Raw genomic sequence first — 13,104 nt, 5'->3', positions numbered from 1 at the left:
TTTTTTTTAAGCAGAAATAACGAATGAAATTTATATAATGTAAAGTCTTTAAATCAACCTTAAATACCCTTGACATTAATTATGTGAAGTTAAACTATTATATTAATTAAAAACCTTTTTATCCAATTCTCTTAAAACCTTTGCAACTGAAGATGCATCTACTTGCATTCCTCTGGTGGTTAACTTTCCTACCAAAGTACCAAAATCCATGCTATTGAACTTTTCATGTCTGCTTAACGTTTTGTAAGCATCAGAACAAGGAATGAAAATCCCTGGACCAGGACGAGACATTGACCTGCCTATCGGTAATGGTTCTGTTCGACTACTAGATATATTCATGGAGATCGAATTGTGTCTGGAAATATGAGGTAAAAGTCCTGGTGCCGAAACTGGTGTACCTAAAGCTGTTGGAGTGGTAACTGTATTTGGAGGTGTGGGAGCCGTAGTAGCATTGGAGTCATCGGCAGTAATAACTGGTTCCATTACATCATCTTCATTTACGTCTTCGTCCAGTTCTTCAGTTTCTGAAGTCCCATTTTTGGCTTTACTTGCAACAGTAGTACAGAATAAAGTAGACATTGGATCTGTTTGGCATTGCCTACATGTACCTGGGTTCCCAGTACATCCGTTGGTTTGTTCTTGCTCTGAGCCCAATATTACAGTAGTGCTTCTCTGTGTGGGTGTGACCACAATTGGAACCGCACCAGGAGTCAAATTGGATATGCTTTGGATTTCAACAGAAGGACCTGGATGCATGACAGGAAGAGATGTCTTACGGAATTGGATTTGATTTGATTTGATTTGAAGTGGAGGTAATGCATTTGAACTCAAAGTATCCATTGGATCTGAAACAGGAGTAGTCGTTGTTGACATATCTTGATTCAAACGAGCGGCCTCCTGTGCTGCTTCTCGACAGACACAAGGGGTATCGTCAGAGCAAAACCCACAATTTTCTACTGGAGAATTTTCATCAAAATCCATCTTCTTTAATGCAGTTAAACTTGTTAATGAATCATCATTGCCATTACTCAATCTAAAGGTACCAGTGGATTCATTAGTAAAATTGGATGCCAATCTTAATTTCTTCAAATCTGGCATTGGTTTTCTAGTTGAAAATTTGGAGGTGAAATCAAATTCTTGAACTGTACCAATATCTCTCTTCCTTCTCAATGATACTGCAGCCATGGGTTTGAATGTTTTCAATTGTTCTTCTAACTTAACACTGGCTCTATCAGGATCAACTTCCTTCAAGCCAACTTCTTCGCATAAGCAATCATCTCTGGTGCAAATACCACAACTCTTATCATCATCGTTAGTGGTTGAATTCATTGCATGTGTAGGTGAGTCCATGGAAGGAGCTGGAGATACTTGCTGGATAGCATAAGAGCCACCTCTAAGATCCGCACCAGCCGATGATGAAGTAGAAGCAGTACTTGCGTGGGAATTGTGTTTCGGAAAGGAAGGAGCAATTGGTCTGATTGATAAAAGATCGGAATTAGGTGAATTTGCGGGTTGAGGAGGTGTACAGCCATTAAGGGCTATCGGTGTACTCTTTGAAGAAGTAGATCTAGAAAATCCACCAGGAGAAGGCGAATTATGTGGGTTCTTTCTTTTATTGGAAGAAAGAGCATCAACATCAAGTCGTAATTGTTCTAATGACCGTTTCAAGTATTTATTCTCAGCCTGTAACTTGGTAATAGTGTTAATAAAGCCCAATTCCTTAAGTTCATTCTCCTTCTCCACCTCACTAAGTTTCTGTTCCAACTCTTGAACACGATTGGCTCTTCTTTCTCTAAACGCTCTTTGAGCTGCTCTATTCTGTGCCTTTCTCTTGGAAACAGGCGTATCAACTGCTGGCTTTCTTCCTGGTTTCGGACGGGGAGGTAGCACCCAATCCTTGGATGTGCCTATTTTTAGTGAAGAAGACGAAGAGCCAGCTGATATAGATACTTGTGCGACGGGGGATGCCATGTCTATGGGAGAACTTCCGGTTGAAGGTGGAGAAGATTTCGCCACAGAGTGGTGTATTTGATTACGTTGTTGCTGTTGATCATGCTTTAGTTGAGAATTTGGTTTTGGCTTGTGCTGTAGTTGTTTCTGTAGTTGTGGATGTGGCTTCTGTTGATGCTGCTGTTGCTGTTGCTGTTGTTGCGGTTTCAGAATCAGTGTTCTGCCCTGTAAATGAAGAGGGGCGGGAGGCGATGGAGCCAACGCCGGTCCTGATCTCGGAACAATGGATATCGAGTTCACTGCCATAGAAAAAGCAAGTATTCAATACAAGTATTACCTATATTCAAATGCAAATGAGTTCAACTGATGATGATGTCAGAATATGGAGAATATTCTAACCAATAAACGAACAGATGGGTTGGTTCAGTTGCAAGCCTTCAGGTATACAGTTTGACACTCGGGTGTCCAACAGGTCAAATGTGTTGGATATAGAAGTGCACTTAGGGTACGTTCTGGATGGTTATAGGAAAACGGAAGGGGACCGGAGATTATGTTGTGGAGATTCTAATTTGCTTATATCAGTTGACAAGGGCAGTTTGTGACACTACAAATTTTTATCTATTTCATCAGTAGTCGTGTATGTAACGGGGCAAATGGCCGTCAACGGCAACAAACTTTTGTTTGATAAATAAATCTGGTGTCCGAAACTCGGCAATATCTATTGGTCACGTGACGTAGCGTATATGCGTATTAAATCTTCCTACTTGCTTATAACTTATATGCACCCATAATGGTTGTACTTATCTAACAAGATTTATACTATACTAGGCATTCTATATACACAGGACCAAATACACTTATTGACCACATCTTAAATTCGTTACATCGTCAGAAACTGTTCCAGCCTAAGGTGAACATTTCTTACAAATGCCTTATATGTAATGTAATAGAGTTCAGTTGTGGCTCCAATCAATTTCATTTTCATATCAGTAAGATTACTTTTGTTGTTGTTGTTGCTTCATTTGTTCACGAAGTTTTTCTTGCTTTTCCTTTTGACGTTGCATCTCTTGTTCCTGCAATTGCTTTTGGAATTCAATTATTTCTTCTTGAGTAGGAGTGTTCCCAGTCAAATAATCAGCCAACTTGACTTCACCAAACTTCTCCTTCATCAATCGTTCATGTTCTTCATTAATGGGTGCTGTTTCCTTCAAATAAGAAATAAAGTGCTCGTAGTTCTTTTGACCAGTTTCACGAATCACATCTAATGGCATTTTAGGTTCAGTGTTTGGCATATGTAATCCCATTAGTTTAGCCAAAAATGCACCAGCATTGGGCTTACCAGCTTTAGAAAGAACATTTTGATTATCTTGTCTCCATTTTTCTCTCATTTTTTGTTCCTTAGCTTCGAACTCAGGAACAATATTTGACTTATCATTGAAATTAGACAAAAATTGTCTAACATCAGCTTGATTACTGGCTGCCATGTATTCCAAACATGGAATTAAACGAACCAAAGTATCATCTGATTTACCATCCCAAGGCTTCAAAACAACAGCGTTCTCTGGTTGAGAAGATACTGATTCATCAGCAACATCAATAATAATAGTCTTAGCTAAATCACGGTTCAACAAGCTCAAATCTTTAATCAGTTTACCATCCTTGTAACGACAGGCTTCTCTGTATAATTGATAAGAGATAAAGCCACGATAAGGATCTAACTTTTGAACAATCTTTTCAGAATACATTTGATAATTGGTTGCAAAAATAACAATTTCATAGTATTGACTCAAATAACCCAAAAAGTAGTCAACACCTGGTCTCTTAGCTGTTCTCCATCCATTCTTAGTATCCCATTCGGAGTGGATCAACAAATCATCCAAGGTTAAAACCAAAGTATAAGGTCTTCTATATGCTTCTGGAGCAGGAGGTGGCAATAAGTTTTCGAATGCCGGTTCGGAGAAGAAGGAGAAAAGACCATTCCATCTCTTTTGAAGACGACTCCACATTAATTGAGGGGTGTATCCATTATCGATATCTTTACCATCAAGAGCAGTTTGTTCTTCTTCAGATGTCCAATCACGGCTCATGTAACCAACTCCACCAACTAAACCTACAAGAGTAGACAAATAGAACCAATTTGCTGCTTTTTCTCTCTTGATATCTTTGGAAGTTTGTCTTCTTCTTCTCTTCTTGGACCCTTGTTCTTCTCCTGATTCACCAGATTGATCTTGTTCATTTTCTTCAGTTGGTTCTTTCTTTCTGAGTTCGTCAGCGGTTTCCTCAAACCCAGCACGTGCCAAGATATCATCAGTTAAGATCGACTCGGTCTTAGTTGCTTCCTTCTTGCTGTTATTTGGCTTGTTGGTAGTATAAGGTCTTGAAACACTCATCCGAGTAACAGTATTCATAATTGCTGGTTGGCGCAATGTGATATTAGGAACACCACCTCCGTGCGCAAGCACACGGCCAGCCGCTACTGTAGCTTGTCTGAACATGATTATGTAGTTTGTAGTTGTAGCTAGAGAGTAAAACTGATGTTGGGGTAAAAACTCATACACGCACTATACTGAAAATTTTTCCGAAACATTACTGATTCTGTGATCACGTGACCTATCAAAACATATAACCTAACAAGCATTGATCAGTTATAGAATTGCGTACTATTAGAACGAAACCTTCTACTCCATATTCATTTACTCCACTCTCTTTCTGTTCATCACTTGTAGTGTTTTAGTCTCTATTGTATTTCAATTGTTATTACAATACATTGCACTACTCTATCATCGTGTAATAACTAATAATTATCATATATTTAGCCATATTATGTATATACAGATATGAAGAAATATATCGTTAAGCGGTTTACTATCGTGATACCACTCATTAGCTACACTCTATCAACTTGCACTTCACTGCAAACTCCATGAGAGCCTGTATATAGTAAGCATCAATATTTCCCTCTATGAAATCCAATCTTTAATATCAAAAGAACTCAATGCTAAAAACCTATAACCCCATAATTAGAATGAGACCTCAATGGATTAGAACCAGTGTGAGGTGTATGAGTGACTGGAAAGTTCCAGAAAAGCCATCATATAACACAAAGATTCCTCCTATATTACGAAGTCTCAAATATGTTCAAGCAGCTGATCAATACCAGAATCAATTGGACCAAGCACCCAAGCAATCCAAGATAACAGAACTCATGAATCGTTTGGAGCAAAAGCCATATCTTATGGTTGTTCTACGTGATTATCAGGAACAATTGAAACGTCTAGGAATTGACCAGCGTCCGGAAAGAGAAGCATTAGTTTCGAAATGGAAATTCTATATACTGGCAATCAAGTTAAAACAATTACATCGAGCATTTTGGGATCAATGTGAATATAACGATATTAGTTCTCATAAACATCGATTTCGAATGGATATTAATGACGTGGGACTTCTTGATCCCCGTAACTTTTCTAAAGAGGACTACGATAAAATCATGAGTTTCAAAGAATAGCGTAGTTTCTTTTGTGTATATAGTCAGAATAAGCCAACTTTACTCTTCTTTTACATTCCAATGCAACAGCAATATTATTATATTGATATAATTTATGGTTTAGGGATGTGTAATGATTTGGAGATCTCAGCACAACCTTGTAAGAAAAATCCCAAGGCCACTGGATGGAACTCAAATGAAGAACCTACAAATACAACACCACCAGGTAATTTATCCAAAATGGCATCACGATAAACCAAAACTGCCATGAAAGCAACCCAAAAAAGATTACTAGGAATTGGTAAACCTTCGAAATACTTCGATTTACCAGATTTGTCCTTTGGAATATGATTAGCAGTAACATTGAAACGAGCCAATCTCGTTAACCCACATAATACCCAAAAGGTTAATAATAAAACATCAGTAGTAGTTCTAAATCCAATTGCAAAGGCAATACTTGCAGGTGCAACACCAAAGGAAACTAAATCAGCTAAAGAATCCAATTCTTGACCCACCAAGGAGGATTTATTTCTTAATCTGGCAACCCTACCATCAAAAAAGTCGAAAAACATTCCTAAACAAATGAAAAAATGTGCTCTTTGAACATAATGACTTTGCCCAGTTAATGTATATCTTAAACAACTAATAATAGAATAGAAGCCTGAAAACCCATTTAAAAGTGTAATGAAATCTGCCATATGTAAGTTTCTAATCAACGAAAAGTGTCTATTATCTTCAATAAAGGCATTGTATTCAACTTCCTCAGGTTTAGGTAAATCTTCTTTACTACTAAGAGAAAAAAGTGATGAACTTCTTCTCATTAAAGGTTGCGGACCACTTTCTGTTGGGGCCTCAATTATGATGGCTTCACCATCCAGCTCTGCGTCACTGGCAATTGCTGAGTCAAACCTCTTGGTTCCAGTTGTTTTACCAGACATGTTGTATATATTAGTTGATAGTAGCAGGAAAGAAACAAACTTAATGGCTGACCACAAATTAATTTCAGAGATTTCGCAGTGTACTTTTAAGCCCCAACACGAACACAAACAGCAATAGATTATTATAACAATAAGAATGACTAGACCTTAAGGTATCGATAAATATTTGTAAATATATAGATATATGTGTATATATATAGATATATGTGTATATATATAGATATATGTGTAAATATATGTTTAATTTATGACTGTTCAATTAATTGAACTGGAATTAGCCACCATTTGTATCCGTTCATATAGCATCGTATTGCTATTCCACCTAATAAGATCATGCTGGAACAATTCGCGGGATCAACAACTGAAAATGAAACGCACTATTGAAACATGAACCCACATAATGGAATTCCAATGTTGCTTTTAATGTATAGATTTAAACGTCATTGAATTCAAGGAGTCCGCCCCAACATTTAGCAATGTATCGAGCAAGCATGGACAATGATATCACATGCGATGCGCGTTTCTAGCTGGTAGCATCACTCATTGGTAGCATGCATCAGTGTGCTTTGTTTGGTATATAATAACCACTATACATCCTACTCATGACTCACTATTATCTGAGGGTTCATTTGACCATTACCATTGGTCGTATGACTACTACTATTGTTGTTGTTGTTGTTGTTGTTGTTGTTGTTGTTATGGCCCTCAATGAATGATGGAGGTCTGGAACTATTGGGTGAGATTTGAGAATCATCTCTAAAGGTAGGAATCGTAGTAGACTCATTATCGGAGAATAATACATGATTCCCGTCTAATTCTACTTGCATCCGTTGTCTTTGAACTTCATTGATCTTTTCTCTCAATAATTGCAGTTCTTGTAATTGAAGAGTGTTGTCTTCATCCATAACTATACCTCCATTGGGTGGAGTTAGTGCGGGTGTAACCAGATGACTAGATTCACTAGTAAACAGTGATTGGTTGGTATCAACTGAAAAATTACCACCTTGATGGAATGGAAATTCCTGACTCTGTTTAGGAGAAATAACCCTAGGAGTGAATATCCCAGATAAGGCTTCATTCTGGTTGTTCACAGTCAATGAAGACGTTGAAATACCAACTTCGTGCGAAGTATATGGTGAAAGATTGGGTGTAATAGGAACATTCATTGGTTGATTCTTCAAATCTAACTTCAAATTTGCGTGATTCTTCTTATTCAGTGTATGACTTAAATCCAGATCTCTAGCCTCAAGTTTCTCTTGAACCAATGCAAATCGTTCTAAATGTCTACTTCCAAATTTAAGTAACTCATACAAATCATTGTACCATCCATCGAATTCACGTTCATCAAGACATTTAAATGTACTCTTACGAGACATATTGGATCTTTTGCAAAGGACAAATTTAAAACCTTTGACATCATCATTTTTAGGCTTGATGGAATATTCATTCAAATTGTAGGATTTTACTGGGATATCATCAGGACCGATAAAAGCCTTAACTTTAGTCTTTTTCTGATTCAGTGAACTATTTTTCACCGTACCGCCACCATTACCATTCATGGATTCATTTCCAGAATTTGAATTCATATCAAGTTTGAATTCATGTAAATAATTGCAAGTCAACAAGAAATAATGACACGAATAGTTCTTCATAATCTTAGACTTTTTGTATAATGGTCCAAATCGAAGACACTTTGAATGAATACTATCATGATATGGAATCTTCAAATGAGAGAAAAGTCTGCTTTCCTTTCTGAAATTGACCCCTGAATCCTTATAAATGTTGATAAATGCAGCATTATTAATAGCAAAATGCTCAAACTCTTCACTAGATGTAGTCTGCAATCTCTCCTTTAACATTAAATAAAGTCCCCCAAGAGGATCATTTCCAAATGCATATTCATTGCTTGAAAGCTTTCCCAACTTCATAAGGAAAGAACTCAATTCTTTATACATATATGCAAATATGTCTCGGGCTATATTTTGCAAGTTCATATAAGAAGCAAACTTGTAATTCTCTTGTAATAGTTGATACTTTATTTGATGATCTAGTCTTAATTTAACAAGAAATGGGTCATCGGATACAGCAGTATTATCTTCATCATTATCTGGTGCTGTTGTTGTTGTTCCTTTTTTTGAAGCATCTGTATCTGCATCCTCTTCGTCGGACTTTAATTCTGATGATGGATTCGTTTTGGTAGCAAGAGGCATGGGAACCACGTATCTGCCTTTTGCTACTGGAACCAGTCCATTGTACCTTTCTACTGCATTTGTGAACTCAGATAAAATCTTTCCTGTTCTACTGATCTCCTTTAACACCTCTGTATTGGCAAACGAATCGTTCTTGACATACGTTTTCAACTCCTTGATCTTCAGTGATACTGTCTTGAAGAGATTTTCCAACCTGGGAATCATTTTCGTGGTGATGTCTCGGTGTGACTTGGTATTAGCTCCATAGCCATTTAAATGATACTTCAACAAAATCGTGGGTACTCCTGTAAAAATGGAATTAGAAGTAAAATAAGCGGCAAAGCTTTCAAGCTCTACGTTTGAAAGAGGGTCTGCGAATTTGGCTCCTCTTTCAGGATTTGAGCCATCACCTGAACTAAGAACACTGGTTAAGGATGAGATCGATGCGTTGTCCCTTTTATGTGAAACCGGACGTAAGGTAGGAGATGTAGGGTTAGACAGTGTTTTTGATTTTGGAGGAAGTAACAGGGATTGTTGTTGTTGGTTGTGATGACTTTTCAGACCTAGTTTCAAGAAGGATGAGTTTGACTTGTTACTGAACAAAGGGGGTCTTTTCCCATCAGATGAGTTAGTTGATGTGGTAGTGTGATTTGATTGAGTACATGAAAGTGAAGCCGTAGATGTGTTGTTAGTAGAGGTTATGTTATCAGCCAGTAAAGAACGTTTTACTTCTTGTCTTGGAGTTGACGTAGGACTATTATAAGAATCTTGGATCCATTGGGTGACCTTCTTGGGCAAGTCTTCCAAACCTGGGAAGGAGATTGCAGAGATAAGCTGATAATTAATGGAAGCATTGAACTCTTTGGTGGCTGCTATTTCCTTCAAGTATACAATCAACGCCTTAATAAAGTGTTTCCACTGTCTGAAGTACTGTACTAATTCATCCACGGGACGAGTATTTGATGGGGGTAAGTTAGTAAAGAAGGGAGAAGCGGGATCAGTAGGTGGCAATACCGTTTCCTTTGTGAACTTGGCAGGAGGAGGATTACGCATTAGAAAACAGCAATAGTATCAGATCTTCCAAATGAAAAGTATTAAATATATGTCGCTCTAGCGCTATTGTAATAGTTAGGTCTAAGCAGTGCTCCGTTTCTGGTTCTCTTTCTATTGCAAGTTAGGACTTTCGAGACAAGTTAATGATTAAATATATATGGGTGTTGTAGAAGACTAAAGAAGTCTTTCAAGAATAACAACTATACAGTAAGTGAAAAATTAAAGGTTGTGTATGAACTTTGTTTATTTTGGCAAAAGGGGTTCTTGATAAATCTTATCGGAAAAATATTTTGATAGGCCGATTATTTCTTCCATCAAGTCCAGACCACATCCAAAAGAAGGTACAACAAGGCGTGGGGATGGTGTAGTGAGAAGCCCATACACTAAAATTAAAGGAAGGAACACCGTAGTGCGCGCGGTACTCATAGATTTGTAGCATATTTATTGTTAACTAAGCATGTATATTTGCACGCATGTATGATTTGTACTATGTCTTTGGACTACGTTCAATCACTGTTGGTTTTACACTGCATAAATTATAGTAATACTGCGTGATTTCTATATTCTTGGTTCAATGCATCATTACAGTCACGCACACTTTCTATTATCTCCCTTCCGAGTCGTTCCAATACAACGATAATTATTGGGGAGTGTTTTGGTGAATAATCAATCCAAAAATGCATTAAGAGTCTGATGATGTCATCTCGTCACCTGAAACATACAAAAGAAAAATGAAACAGATCCCGATCTTTTCTTCCTTTATGACACAGAACTATTTTTACCACATTTGTGTTCCCGGTGCCGTATTAGTCACCCCCGTTTCCTCTTCAGACACACGATCATCTCCAGTAATCCAAAAGGTATTCATCACTTAACAATGTCCTCCTATTCGTCGGACACTATACGACACCTTTCTAAGTCCAATAAAGGTAATTACTTACATGTCCATGTATCTTAAGCACAATAGGATGTAACAGCACCCACGTATTTTGGTAGTTAAGTAATCTACGTGATGTCGTCTCCTGCTGGTGTCAATCTAAACTCTTATACCCTTCTAATTAACTCTCAAACACAATAAGCAAACAGGCGTCTTGCTTTGTTTGCGATGATCCCTAAACAACTAAAATCCCTTCCATTATAATGCAAAAGGGGAAAAGGATACCGAGTACAAACTTGACATCCACAGGTTTTTAGTATTGCTATTAATAACTATTTGTTTGTTTTGTTCACAACACCGAAGTGCTCTAATTTACATTACATTACATAGCCTCACTCCACATACGTTTCTAGTCGCCTTCTAATGCTAGTTATATTAGTTGTGCTTTGAAACGGAAAACAATTATTTCTGGAAAAAGTGTGGCGGTGGTTTCCTAGAAAGTCTTGGTCCGCGCTACCTCTTGGGTGCATGGATGGTTCGGATCAACTGCATTGAGGATTTTATTGTCATTGACCCTTACGAATTTTTCTTTTGCACCCATACATTCAATCAAGAATAAGTCAACCATTTCAAGCGCTTATTGTATGGTTCCTTCTTTGAGGTAGTCGTTATAATATTCATAAAAGCGAGCTTGCTATTGCATTCATTTAAAGAAGAAGGACCCAACTCCATCCTATACATAATGGCTTTTGAATTACATCCTTCACTACCTCGGCGGTTCCTCAATCCTCCTAAATCACCTCAAATCCATGCTTTATTTGCTGAAAGCCACTTCAAGAGTCCTGAAACTGATTACTCTGCAATCATAGATATTTCCTTCGATACCATCGATTTTCTGCCAAAATTATATGAACCAAATTTGGAGTCTGAGAGTCTTTCTTCTCCAAAATTTGACAATCGGAAACCATTTCAACGTTCACTTTCGGGATCTAAATTTTGGGATTCAAGTTTGAACCTGGTTCCAGATTTAGAAGTTCACAGAACAAGATCTTGGAATCTTATCACCAAATTGAGAACTTATCTTGGACTTAAAACTTTTGTTCCTACTACAAGTCCTTTATCTTCAGCTAGTTCGTCATTATCCTATTTGTGTGAGTCGAATCATTCCTTTCTGCCAGTCTCTCTTCGAGTACCTATTTCTAGTGAAAGCTCAGATAAAAATGATTTAGAGAATGCCAATGAAATATTACAACCCAAAAAGAAGGCTACAAAGTTTTCAGATGATACAGTCAAGTTTGATTCATATGCTCATTTGCTTATGTATAATAGCAGGTCCAGAATTGCACCTCCTAGTTCAGTGATTATACCAGTGTTTGCTTCAAGTAGTATTAGAGCAAGTGCTTCATATGCTGTGGAAAACCAAAGTACACGGAGTACACCCATTCAAGCAGTTAAAAGAACTCTCTCTAGAACATTCTCTAGAGAACCATTAAGACAATTGAGTCAATCAAATGCTGTATCATTGAACAAATCCATTTTAAAGAGTAAAATCAACTCCAATTTTGAAAAAGAGAAGGAGTTGAGTCTGAAAGTAGACAAGATGAGTTTGGAGGAATTTCTCTTTCTGTTTGAGGTTGATCACCAACAAGCGCAATTACAGATGCAACAACAGTTGCAACCAAAAAGCCAAGACATAATAAATAATTTTATAACCACTACTTATTAATGCAAACGAGCTAGCTAGCACTTTATACCAGAGTAATTTACCCAATGTTTTCCGTAAAAACGTTTCATTTGATCATCGTCACTATCGAAGTACTTTGTGATTAAAAATGAGCCCTTGAATTTAGTTTGGTTGTAATCAAGTTTGAGTTTTCCAAGGGCTCTAATAATCATTCTCGACTCAATAGATAATTGACACTTATATTAGTTCAATGGCCAATTGGGTCCTTTAGGGTTCTAATCGATTGTTAGCTCCGATAATGAAAACCATTGACATGATCACCAGCAGTTTCCCTTTAATGTACTAGTGGATGTCGTGTAATACTCTTACACCATGTAAGTGCTTTAAATTTGTTGTCAAAGTAAGCATGATGGTGAATCACTATGTTGAAGTGCGAAATGGCTGCGAAAAAGAAAGAGGATCATCACATTCTTAATCAACGATTGTATGCAAGATTTTGGATAAGCATTCACTCTTGTTCTTGAGAAGCAGGTGATAGCGGGCATAAATGAAATGCATGAATTATTTCCAAAGGAAAGCCCTTTACCATAAACCTGTTAAGGAGGTAAGCTATTTACAACAGTTCAATGGATATAACCCGTTCTCCATACCAACAGCATACTCCATCTAAACGGTGTTCATTCATGGGGATTCTTCTAAATGCAATGTCCATTTCCAATACTTCTAGTTGATCAACGAATGTCTTGAGAGGATGTGGATTGACATCAGCCACTGGAGTTATGGAGACGATCTTATTAGGAGGAGTAGTGCTAGATTGATAAGAAAATGTATACCCAACCGTTTCCAAACATGAAGAGCATTGGATTAGTCTGACTGCAGTGACTACTGAGCTATTTAGAAAAATGTATGGTGTTAATGTGTAGTTAGGA

The 13,104-nt window shown here is 37.4% G+C and overlaps 6 protein-coding genes across 6 annotated transcripts; 2 read left to right on the top strand and 4 right to left on the bottom strand.

The window, feature by feature from the left end:
* Positions 1-102: 102 nt before the first annotated feature.
* HAP43 (Hap43p) lies at positions 103-2,256 on the bottom strand (the record flags this gene model as incomplete). Its single annotated transcript, XM_043191180.1, has 1 exon — positions 103-2,256. One exon carries the CDS (start codon positions 2,254-2,256, stop codon positions 103-105), a length of 2,154 nt encoding a protein of 717 aa, XP_043049192.1.
* A 689-nt stretch (positions 2,257-2,945) lies between these two features.
* Positions 2,946-4,445, bottom strand: TIM50 (protein translocase subunit; the record flags this gene model as incomplete). Its single annotated transcript, XM_043191179.1, has 1 exon — positions 2,946-4,445. The coding sequence occupies one exon, from the start codon at positions 4,443-4,445 to the stop codon at positions 2,946-2,948; it is 1,500 nt and encodes a 499-aa protein (XP_043049191.1).
* A 530-nt stretch (positions 4,446-4,975) lies between these two features.
* Positions 4,976-5,455, top strand: FGR39 (Fgr39p; the record flags this gene model as incomplete). Its single annotated transcript, XM_043191178.1, has 1 exon — positions 4,976-5,455. The coding sequence occupies one exon, from the start codon at positions 4,976-4,978 to the stop codon at positions 5,453-5,455; it is 480 nt and encodes a 159-aa protein (XP_043049190.1).
* A 92-nt stretch (positions 5,456-5,547) lies between these two features.
* CHO1 (CDP-diacylglycerol-serine O-phosphatidyltransferase) lies at positions 5,548-6,372 on the bottom strand (the record flags this gene model as incomplete). Its single annotated transcript, XM_043191177.1, has 1 exon — positions 5,548-6,372. The coding sequence occupies one exon, from the start codon at positions 6,370-6,372 to the stop codon at positions 5,548-5,550; it is 825 nt and encodes a 274-aa protein (XP_043049189.1).
* A 596-nt stretch (positions 6,373-6,968) lies between these two features.
* KQ657_000323 (uncharacterized protein) lies at positions 6,969-9,614 on the bottom strand (the record flags this gene model as incomplete). The annotated part of the gene is made up of 1 exon (XM_043191176.1): positions 6,969-9,614. The coding sequence occupies one exon, from the start codon at positions 9,612-9,614 to the stop codon at positions 6,969-6,971; it is 2,646 nt and encodes an 881-aa protein (XP_043049188.1).
* A 1,619-nt stretch (positions 9,615-11,233) lies between these two features.
* On the top strand, positions 11,234-12,217 carry KQ657_000322 (uncharacterized protein; the record flags this gene model as incomplete). The annotated part of the gene is made up of 1 exon (XM_043191175.1): positions 11,234-12,217. One exon carries the CDS (start codon positions 11,234-11,236, stop codon positions 12,215-12,217), a length of 984 nt encoding a protein of 327 aa, XP_043049187.1.
* Positions 12,218-13,104: the final 887 nt, after the last annotated feature.

This window comes from Scheffersomyces spartinae (assembly GCF_019049425.1).
Source record: "Scheffersomyces spartinae strain ARV_011 chromosome Unknown scaffold_10, whole genome shotgun sequence".
NCBI classification, from domain to species: Eukaryota; Fungi; Ascomycota; class Pichiomycetes; order Serinales; family Debaryomycetaceae; genus Lizanozyma; species Lizanozyma spartinae.
The sequence above is the reverse complement of the archived record's forward strand: the minus strand, read 5'-3'. Positions and strand labels throughout refer to the sequence as shown.